This window comes from Castor canadensis, chromosome 8, assembly GCF_047511655.1.
Source record: "Castor canadensis chromosome 8, mCasCan1.hap1v2, whole genome shotgun sequence".
NCBI lineage: Eukaryota > Metazoa > Chordata > Mammalia > Rodentia > Castoridae > Castor > Castor canadensis.
In genome coordinates, this window is record NC_133393.1 from 98,627,671 (window position 1) to 98,639,078 (window position 11,408).

An 11,408-nucleotide genomic window follows, 5' to 3' on the forward strand; every position below is an offset into this window, starting at 1 on the left:
GTTTGCTGCCCTCTGTGGGGCTGGTTTGGTCTGACCTGAGTGGGACCCATTTGGCCTCAGGACAGCCACATCTTTCCTTCTTTCTCTAACTAGAGTGCAGAAATGGAGCCCGAGGACAGTGGGGGGATTCATTCCCAAAAACAGAAGATTTCCTTTCTTGAGAACAACCTGGAACAGCTTACAAAGGTTCACAAACAGGTAAGACTCCAGAGAAGAAGCAAAGAGAATTTTTGAGGCTAGCTCCCAAATCCTCAGAGGTCCCTTAGATTTAGGAAAATCTAGCATGATTTCTTTACTTTTCTCTCTTATTTTCTCTACTAAGTCCTTCTTTATATCATATTTGGACCCACTTTTACCTTGCTCTTTTTTGTTTTCTTTTTTTTACCTTATTCCTTGTCTGATACCTGTTTCCCTTCTCAAAATTTTTGATGCACCTTCTCACAAAGAGGAATCCCTGGCCTGCCTTGAAGGGAGAAGTTGAAATGTACAGAGCTTCAGAGGCATGGGGCAATTTCCCTCTATACAAGAGGGACACCAGAGGCTGGGGATGTAGCTCAGTGGTACAGTGTTTGTCTAGCATACACAAGTCCCTGGGTTCAAATCCCAGCACCGGGGGGAAAAATAGGAGGATACTGGTATCAGATTTTAGCCAGAGATGGAAGGCCAGGAGACAAGAAAATCATGGAAATTGAGCTTTCTCTGGTAGGGAGAACTCCAGCTGCCTAGGCCTGAGACAGGTATGCAGGACATTAAATGGAGATGGCCCAAAAAACTCCTGTGTATTGAGTTGCTGCCTCTCTGTCCCCCTCCTTGCTGCTGCGGTTCCTTAGTTGGATGACTGGGTTTCAAAGGTATGGGCTGGGGAGGTGGAAATGCAGTCTAGAGGAGTCAGGAAATGTTTGGTGTGTGCACAGCAGGAGCATCTGCACTAGTGCCAAAAAGCCTAGCCTTGACACAGGCTCAACAGTCTGTCAACCAGCTCTTTTGGTTCCTAAAAGAAACTGCAACTGAGACTTCCTTCCCTTCCTCTCAAGTCCACCTTAAAATTCCACTCAAATTCTTATTTTCACTAGCCAGGAACTTCAACTTCTTTTTATTCTTTTCTTCCCAATGTGTTGCACAGCCTATGTAGTAAATGCTCAAAGTTTTTTTTTTTTTTTTTTTTTTTGTAATGAAAAGTTCCCAAACCTGGGACTCAGTGATAATCTACAGAGTTCATTTTATTTGGGCCTGTAGAGGGCTTTATTACCATCTTTTATTCTTTTCTTTATTATAAAATGATGTAACAACCTTATAGAAAAGTTGAAAAGCAGCTAGGAAATCTTTATAATCAGTTCTGCTATTCTATTTTCATTCTACTTTACCTCTGTCAAAAATGCTTATTAACCTGCTCTTTAAAAAGAGGCTGCTTTCTTTTCCCTCATCAAAGCCTCTGCTCTAATCCCAAAGTCCGAAAACTGCTACCATCAAAGAATAGAGGACTCACCACAGTGTCCTACTTAGCAACACAAGACCAAGAAGGAAAAAGAAAGAGATGTCAAACTTCTCAGCAGAATCTTAATAGCCAGGGCTACAGTCCTATTACTAATTAAGCTAAATTAGCATCATAGTAAAACATTGATTATAATCCATAACCTATCCAAAGATGTACAGGTTCTGGCTCTGTATCTTTACCTGCCATCTTCCCTGCTATGCCGACTTACCTGATAACCCCCAGGGCTCTGATCCTTTTGTAGTCAGTAATACCCCCAGTTATTGTATAGCACCCTGCAAAAGGATGATGGAGTCTTTTCTGGTTGCAAAGGTGTTGCTACCGTGCTCTAACTTAATTTAAAGGGGGAGGAACAACCTTGAACATGAAGGTAATAAGCACAAATGTGTGTGAGACCTCAAACATTTTCTTTCCTTCCTATGGAGTGCCGTGTGTATGTGAGTGTGTGGGGGCTCCTGAACTGCTTCTGCACCTGCTCTGCACTGCACCCACCTGCACTAGTCCTCAGTTCACCCTCCAGACTGCTCCTGTGCTCTTGCTGTCCTGCCCTTTGCATGCCCACACAACCATCTCTGGGAAGGGGGTGCCTCATCCCCATCAGGGTCCTGGAGTTGTTAGTCTGCCACAAGCTGTGAGATACAGTGGAGGGGAGTGTACAGGTCAGATGGAAACTGCAACAGAGCACTGTCACAGGAGTTCCAGAAATGGCAGGTTTTGCTGCCTTGAAAATGATGTAAGGAGAATGAAAGAACTGGATAGACAGCATATTACATAAATGGAACGAGTCCTTCGAGGAAATGATGTGGTCCTTGACTTCTCTGACTCTTGATTTTTCTTTATTCTCTTTTCCTACCCCTCACCCCCACACTCCACTGGGTGACTATATCTTGGGTTGCTCGCCTCTCTTTCGGCCTCTTCCCTTTGGCTCACCCCACAGCTGGTACGTGACAATGCAGATCTGCGTTGTGAGCTTCCTAAATTGGAAAAACGACTTAGGGCTACGGCTGAGAGAGTTAAGGCCTTGGAGGGTGCACTGAAGGAGGCCAAGGAGGGTGCCATGAAAGATAAGCGCCGGTACCAGCAGGAGGTGGACCGCATCAAGGAGGCTGTGCGGTACAAGAGCTCGGGCAAGCGGGGCCATTCCGCCCAGATTGGTAAGTGGACGTCAGTAGGTGAGATGGAATTACCTCCTAGAGGAAATTCAGCAAATTCCTAGGTGCCAAACCAACTACATTATTGCTTCTAGTCCCCTGCTGCTTCCACCCACACACCCCAAAAATGATGAATTCTCTTACAACTCTAGCAAAATGACCTCAGGGACCAGGGCAATTCAGGAGAGCAAATAACCTCTTCATGGTTGTTTTTTTCTCTTTCACAGCCAAACCTGTGAGGCCTGGCCACTACCCTGCATCCTCACCCACCAATCCCTATGGAACCCGGAGCCCCGAGTGCATCAGTTACACTAACAGCCTCTTCCAGAACTACCAGAATCTGTATCTGCAGGCTGCACCTAGTTCCACCTCAGATATATAGTGAGTGACTATGAGTGTGGACTAGGGTCCTAACCCAAGGTTCCCTGTACCCCATAAATCATAGTTTTGGGTCAATTATTGGTTGAGAATTATTTTCCTAAGTAGCTTCATTTCTAATCCTTTCTCAATTTCTGCTACATCTCTCCTCTGCTCCATCCAGCTTTGCTAACTCCTGTAACAGCAGTGGAGCCACGTCTTCTGGCAGCCCCTTGGCTTCCTATCAGAAGGCTAACATGGACAATGGTGAGTGACCAAGATGGGTAATCCAGCCTTTTGAGAGGCATAAGAAAAGTAAATGACTCTAGTTTTCAACAAGCCCTAATCAAATCTTGCTAGTGTACTAGGGCTTCAAATAAAAAGATTCATGTAGAGGATGTAGTTCAGTGGTAAAGTGCTTGCCTAACATACATGAAGCCCTAGGTTTAGCACCATAGAGAGAAAGAGGGAGAGGGAGGGAGAGAGAGAGAGAGAGAAGAGAAGGAGACAAGAAAAAAGAAAGGAAGGGAAGGGAGGGGAAGGGAAGGGAAATGATGAAAAGATGGATGCTCTTCAGTTTTCCAACTTTCAGAGTGGATTTGTCCTATCACTGTGCCTGCCCCCTTCTCTCCTCCTTAGTGAGGTGTCAGGAGAAGACTGACTTTTTCTCAAATAAAATAATGGTGCAGCTTTGGGTAGCTGAGGGTAGAATGCCCCGGTTTACCTATTTGAGAGGTTAGGATAGGAGAGGGTCTAGGGAGACCACTCCTAACACCCAGCTCCTTTCTTCTAACCCTCTGTTCTCAATGGTGATCTTCCAGGAAATGCCACAGATATCAACGACAATAGGTACACCATTACCTTTGGGTTCTCTGGGTGGGCCCAGCAAAAATAATTAAGCTTCCCTCTGCCCTACTTAGACCTTCCCTGTAGCTTTCAGTGAAGGGAAGAGGAAATGAGAATCATTCTCGCCATTCCTGGGTTGTCAGGGAGATCTCAGGTATTCCCGTCTCTGTGCAGAGCCCTGTCCTCTCCTCCCACTCCCTGGAATGGCCTCTCTCCATTCCAGTTTTGGGGCCTGAGGGAAAATGCCATGGACATCTGATGATGGTTTCTCTCCTACCTTTGGGAACTCTATGTCCTTGGGTAAACCATTTACATCCCTCTGGCCTTGTGTTTCCCGGTAAAGCATGCGTAGTCTGTGTCCCTGCCCTTTATTATCTCATAGGAATGCTATCAGGGCAGTGACCATGACAGGAATGTCTTTTATTTATTCGGAGCTGATCTTGGTGTCTCTCCCTCCAGGAGTGACCTACCATGTGGCTATGAGGCTGAGGACCAGGCCAAGCTTTTCCCTCTCCATCAAGAGACAGCAGCCAGCTAATCTTCCAGTGAAGGCTACATACCTGCACTTTCAGGTAGCTCCAGATGCTTCCCCTGACTGGCCCAAGGAGTCCCCTTCCTTGCCCACAGTCTCTTTGGTTCTCCTGATTCTTTTTCCTTTTTCTTTTTTTTAACCATCTCAAAACCTTTGCTATATATTTACCCCTCAACTCCTGCTTTCCTCTACTAGGGACCACATCCTGCTGCTGCCCCTTGTAATCTGGGCACTGACCTCCCTGCCCCAGAACTTTCCCTTTGGCTAGAGTAGTAACTACAGTACTGCTTTCTGCCACTAGGCGTCACTGCCACACGTCAAAAGAAGTGAGCAAGGAGCAACTGCTTATCTATAGCCACATAGGTCACACACAGATCATAGGTAATAGGAGACCTTTGGAGATGATCCCAACCCTCCCTCTACCTCCACCCTAAAATAATCTTGGATGGATAGGGATTTCCTGAACTAAAACATCTCCAGGAAAGGTGATGTTTGATTTACTCCCTCACCTATGTCCTATCCTCCTCATACCTGTACGTGCCACCCAAAAGCTTTAGGAAATATCTTATCCAGTCAAACTCTTTACCCCTCTAACTATAGTGTCAGCACTGTTTTCCCTTCATATTGCTCAGTGGAGGTGGGAAACAGCTGTCTCTCTACCTCCAAGCCTTTCCCCCTAACCTCTGTCCCCAGATCCTCTCCTCTATCAGCACAGGCACCTTCCTGGTTTTCCTGTGTCACCAAGATCCTCACTATGGTTGCTTTCAAGCCCAGAACTGAGTAATGGGATCCTGTTGTTGTCCACTTTGGATTCTTGGAGAACTAGAAATGAGAAAACCTGACCAGTTTCTTACAGGGCTGTATCCCAGCTAAGTCCTTTCCTGGGGGCTTCTCAGGATAGCAGACCAAGCACACACAAGCAGAAAGGCAGGAGAATCAGAGAAGCAGGAAGAGGAAAGAGGACTTAGGGAGGGTCTAGGGATGGAAGGGCAAGGGCTGGGTGGGCTAGTGCGGTAAGGCAGGCTAATGTTGGTGTTAAAGGAACAGGACTATAAACCAAAGTGTGTGTATATTGCCACCTGTTCCTGTGCAGTGGCTGGGCTGCAGGCTGGTTCCTCACACTCTTTTTCTCTTTCTTCCCCAGTTTCTAAGAGGGACTGAGACCTCTTTCAGCATGCTGCAAAACCTGTGGTCTCTGATACTAACTTCCTCCCCAACCCTTGTTGTTGGACTGTACCGTTTGATGTCTTCTCCTACTTACTCTGTATATCTTTGTACTCTGTATCTGTATATCAGAAGCTGCTGCTATGTCTCTCCTCTCTGTGTCCTACTAAGTATCTGATAATGTATTTAGTAATTTCTAAGTATAGTCTACCCTCCTCATTTGGGGCACTAGGGAGGAAAGGAATGGGAATTTTCTTCCTTCTCTCATATATTCGTTTCTCACACTGAGTGGTGGTAGTCACTGACTAGAAGTCACAAGATGATAAAAAAAAATAGGAGCTAGAGGGCTGTGATCCTTCTCTCTCCACATGCATGCACATGTACACACAGACACACATGTACATACAAAGCCTTAAACAGAAGAATGTCTTAGCATCCTAAGAAGACAGAGAAATAGACCCTTCCTCCCTCCTTTCTTGCATATAGCACAGGAGAGGGTAAAATGGAAGGGCTACTAAATTATACATACAATTTTCTTCATATACCCTCACCTGAGGGCATCAAGGGATTCCAGGTATATTTCTCCATCCTATCAAGTCTACCTTTTGCCTCCCTTACTCTGCCAGACTGAGAACATGGATTGCTCAAGGGATTTTTCCTTTTTAGCCAAGTCCCTTTTGAGGTTCTCTACCCCAGATCTCATGAGCAGAACTCAGAGTTGATTAAAAATATTTTGAAAATTTGAGGAGAAAGACCCTAATGGCTGCTTATTTGTCTGTGGTGATTGTTACAGGCAAATGCGGTCAGAATGATTGGTTCTTTAGGTCTGGGAGGTGAATAAGCTGAGAAATTGCTAGGTACTTTTTTTTTTTTTTTGTCACAGTGCCCTCAGGTTGAAGCCATGAACTGGATTCCTTTCTCCCTTACTGAGCTGCATGTTCTTCCCATCTCTGCCTTTTGGGTTGGGGCTTTCAGTTCCTTGGCAAAATAACGCTCTCTAAATGCCTTCCTTTGAAGCTGGAGCCTGGCTTTTCTCCAGTGTACATTTCTTCCCTCACAAACACCTCCTTCTATAATGTCCCCATTTGGTATGAAGTGTACTTTAAAGAAAGGGGCATGGCAGATTTTCTGGAAGTGGCAGAGCCAAAGAGTATGACCCAGGGTTCTTCCTCCATCTATCTCAGCCTGTGCCTCCCTATCTGAGTATAACAGGACTGTTGCTTTAGTTCCAGGTGGTCCTTTCCTTCTGCTTGCTAAGATAGTTTTCCAGTAACTGCAGAGATGAAGGTCACTAGCCAGCCCAAATTAAGAAATAAAGTCTGATGTCCAGACATCCAGTTTTATCTAGGATAGAGTACCACAATCCTCCAGCAGCAGGGGAACCCATTACCTGGCTTCTAGATTGGAAAAGAAAGCTAAGTGAGAGGATCAGCTGAGTCATAGTGGCCCATGAATTCTTCAAGAGAGAGAGTACCTGTTCTGTTACCTGTTGGGCCCCTTTTTAGCCATTAAGGAGAAAGTTAGGGGGGAAAAAAACCCCAAACTCAGAAGGCTGTGTAATAATCCAAAGTGGTAATTTTCAAACACTTTTCAAAATCTTTTGGTTTTTTTTCTTTTTTGGTACTGGGGATTGAATTTAGGACTTCATGCTTGCTAGGCAAGCATTCTACCACTTGAACCACATCCCTAGCCCTCAAAATATATCTTATGTAGAACTCAGACGTTAAAAAAAAATACAGTAAGGCTGGAGATGTAGTTCTGAGAGTGCTTGCCTAGCATGCTTAGCATTATAAGGCCCTAAGTCTGATGTTTGATACTGCAAAAACAAACAAACAAAACCCAACATAAACCCCACCCACAAAAGTAAAGTAAAGCAGATCTGGGCAGTTTGCATTTTCTTTTTTTGGTAGGAAATGCTTCATTAGTTGAGGAGGCCTGAAAAAGTTCTAAGAGACACCAAAGATTCTGAAAAGTAGTTTGAAAACCACTGCTCTGAGGAGGGGGGTCTAGTCTGGCTTCCCTACCCTAAAGCCACAATTCATAGAAAAGAGGATAGGGTGGGGTAGATGTGCTGTGCTGCCTCCAGACCCAGTGGGAGAAGAAGGAAGATACCAGTGTACCTGAGGATTTATGATAGCATTTGCCAACAGGACACCTAAGGATACAGGGGTTTTTATGTAATCTTGCCACCAAATGATTCTTTCAAAAAAGAAGGCAGATGAAGAGAGAGAGGTGACAACAGAGGGAGCAGTCTTCTCTTTAGCAGGATGTACTACTTACAACATCAGTAGGAAACAACACACACACACACACACACACACACGCACACGCACACGCACACGCACATGCACAAACCATCCAGAAGCTTCACACAACATCCTCTTCCTGCTCCCTACATTCACCACATCCCTTTCAGAGAGCCAGGGTCACCACCCACAAGGGGCACCTAGCCTGCCCACTCACATCTGCCAAAATGTTGCATGCCAGCGTGGAAGACAAACCAAATTGCACAAAGTCCAGTGTGTATTTACTTGGTGTACAGAGATACCTTTAAAATAAAATAAATTCAATGATGGCCCTATGTTGTTGCAAATCTTCTTTATCCCTCGTCAATCTCACTCCTTTCCTTGCATTTAACAGGGTGTTAGCTATCCTTTTACTTGTTTTTCCACACATTTATAAACTTTTTTTTTTCCATTTGGCAATAAATCTTGGAGACTTTTTTCAACATACATTGATTTATCTCATTAAAATATACAAACATTTTCATGTTTATCCCGTAATTTATTCAGCCATTACACTACTGGTAGATATTTAGGTTGTTTGTAATTTTTTTTAACAAAAAATGGTATCGCTTGCTTTAATTTTTTCCGGGGGCGGGTGGGACTGGGATTTAAACTCAGGGATTCACACTTGCAAAGCAGGCACTCTATCATTTGAACCATACCTCCAGTTCATTTTGCTGTGGTTATTTTCGAGATGGGGGTCTCATAAATATTTGCCTGGGCTGGCCTTAAGCCACGATCCTCCCAATCTCGGCCTCCCAAGTAGTTAGGATTAGAGCTGTGAGCCATCAGTACCCCACTCTCTCTTCATTTCTTATCCAGACCATCATCTCAGTCCTAGCATCAGTTCCTTCTCTCTCCAGTGTGTCTTGCTCCCTTGCTTGCTGTTGTTCCAAGATCATTTACCACAATCATGCTTACAATCCCTACTTGTCTCTGTTCATCTCTCAAGGCTTCTGCGATGGAGAAAACTGCACAACCAAACGGAGCTTCCAAACCCACTTGGCTCTTCCATGCTGATCAATCAGTGCCCCTCCTTGTGTTGTGTATCCCTGCTTAATTCCCTCTCCTGCCTTCCAGAGCCTAAACCCTCACTCCTTGACTTCAAGAGGGAGAATTGAGGGGCTTGAGCATGAAATTCACCCTCCACCCCCACACACAAACTACACCTATGTATGCAAGTATCCTTTCCTTCTCCCTCTGAGGAGTGATGAACCTCCTTTCTCTGGACTAAAGTGAGTCCCTTCTAGATACTTGAATTTTTTTTTCTCTTCCTCCCCCCCATACTGGGGATTGGGTTTGCCAGGTAAAAGTACTCTACCACTTGAGCTATATCCCCAGCCCTAGCTACTTAATTCTTGAGTTACTTCTATGAAACAATAGCAAAAGTGTTGCAGATGTATCTTCTGCAACTTCTGTTAACTTCTGTTTCAATGATCTTTTGTAAGGGGTCCTTCCAATGAATCCCTCCTTTTCTGTGTTTCTCTGTAAGTGATTCTGATCTTGTTTTCTTACAGCCAGATTTCCAGAAATAGTTCCAAGTTTCCCACCTGTACTCATTTTTTTTCTCTCCTAACCCGACCTGTTCTCTTCTCTCCCTTCCCCTCTACACTATTCCCCTTTTCTCCTCTCCTCCTCCTTCTTCTCCCCCCTCCCCTCCCACCTTTTGAGAATGGGTATGGATATTGTAGTCCAAGGCTGGCCTCAAACTGGAGATCTTCCTGCCTCAGCCTCCAGAGTGCTAGGATTGCAGGAGCCTGGCTTCTATCCATACCCTCTATTTGTTCTTCATCCCACCTTGAACTGGCTCTGGCTCTTGTTCTGCTCAAAGTGTTTTCACAACAGTTACCAGTTACCAAATAAAACAGGCATTTCTCAGTCCTGAATTTCTTTACCTCTCCTTGTTCTCCACTCTTTCCTGAAACTCTACTACCTTAGTTTCTGTGACTTTGCTCCCCTGGCTCCTTGACCTCTGGCCTCTCCTTCTGAGTGTTCCTTCACCAACTTCTTTGTTTTTTGTTTGCTGGTGGGTTTTGTTTTGTTTTTATTGTACTGGGGTTTGAACTTAGAGCTTCACAATTGCAAGGCAGGCACTGTACTGCTTGAGCCATGCCTCGAGCCCTTGTTTTCTGTTTTTGAGAGTCTCAGGCTGGCCTTAAACTTGTGATCCTCTCGCCTCAGCATCATGAGTGCTGGGATTACAGACATGTACCACCAAGCCTGGGTACATCAACCACTTAAACAGTGCTCTATCTCAGAGTTCAGCCCTTGGTCCTTTCCTTGCTCTTTCTGGGAGATGTCATCTACACCCACAGCTTCTACAACAATCCTTAAATTATATTCCCAGCCCACACCATTCTGCTCAGGTGCCTCAAACATGTTCCAAACTGAACTCTTCTTTTCCCCAACATGAAATGGTTCATTTTCATGTCATCACCATCTCTCCTCACTTTAGCCAGAAACCTGGGACTCTCTCTCACTATCTCCCTTTTCCCTCAAACCCCACATCCATTATGAATTTTCCAAGTTGATGACAAATTATATCTTTAGATGCCATTCCCATCCCCTTCTTCCAACTCAACAGCCAGTGCTTTAGTTCACTGTCCATGTACGAACTTGTGCCACACTCCAGACTTCCTCCAGAATGATGACTGAGTGGTACTTCTATAAGCACAGTTTAATACAGTCAAACCACATAAGGGATCTCCAATGCCTGCCCTCTCTCCTCTCTAACTTTTAGCCTTCCTTCTCATTGGTTCCCAAGTTGGAACTACTTACACCTCCGTGAAACAGACTAGTTCTTGTCTCCATGTCTTTGTACACTGGTCTCTGCCTGGTAAGCCTTTCAACCCCTAGTCCTGAACTCCACCCAGCCTTCCACACCCAGCAGTCTCCATTCTCTCCGAAGGCTCCCCTAGCAAGCAGCAGTGCCTCTACTCAGCACTTATCTCCAATATTGCCACTTTCTCCTTGGCTAATGCCTTTAGACTCTGACCGCCTGTAGGGTGGAAACTCTTATTCCCCACTTCAATCAGAGAATTAGCCAGAAGAACAGTATGGGGTTCGAGTAAGTGCCCAATAAATACTTGCTGAATAGATGAACAGATGAAGGAATTTAAAGATGCTTGGGACCATGGGATAAGAATTTCGAATTTCCCATGCCTGCCCCTCTCTGACAACTACTTTGTACAGAAACGCTTTTGCGAGCCGGATGGGGTGGTGCACCCTTGTAATCCCAGTACTCTGGAGGCTGAGAATCGCAAGTTCAAGGCCAGCCTGAGCCACATTCAAAAGAAAAAGGAAAAAAAAAAATGCGTCCTCAGACCAGAGGTTACTCATTAGAAACTGGGCAAAACTGGAAGGAAGAAGCCCCCGACCTGGGAGTGAGTCAGGCTGACCAGACCGCACCCTGCCGCCTGGTGGACCTGCCAGAGCCTCGCGCGGCTGCAGGCAGCGCTCCGGGCACTGCGCTCCCGCATTCCAGCCCAGTGCCAGGTGAGCCCGCCCACTGCGCCGGTGGGGGGGGGGAACGGGCGCACCAGGGGGCGGAGCCAGCCTCGCCCCGCCCCGCTCGCCTGCAG

At 45.6% G+C, this 11,408-nt stretch overlaps 1 protein-coding gene across 2 annotated transcripts in view; it reads left to right on the top strand.

Moving 5' to 3' along the window:
• Window positions 1-8,123, top strand: part of Kif5a (kinesin family member 5A) — a 32,947-nt gene extending 24,824 nt beyond the window's left edge. The window contains exons 23-30 of one of the 2 annotated variants that reach the window (XM_074083742.1): window positions 94-198; window positions 831-851; window positions 2,430-2,646; window positions 2,871-3,024; window positions 3,185-3,267; window positions 3,822-3,849; window positions 4,306-4,418; window positions 5,523-8,123. In XM_074083742.1, coding sequence (XP_073939843.1) covers window positions 94-198; window positions 831-851; window positions 2,430-2,646; window positions 2,871-3,024; window positions 3,185-3,267; window positions 3,822-3,849; window positions 4,306-4,384 — 687 coding nt within the window. In that variant the 3' untranslated portion in view covers window positions 4,385-4,418; window positions 5,523-8,123. The remainder of the gene's footprint in view (window positions 1-93; window positions 199-830; window positions 852-2,429; window positions 2,647-2,870; window positions 3,025-3,184; window positions 3,268-3,821; window positions 3,850-4,305; window positions 4,419-5,522) is intronic. The other variant, XM_020163325.2, reaches the window with a different exon arrangement.
• The last annotated feature ends 3,285 nt before the right edge of the window (window positions 8,124-11,408 follow it).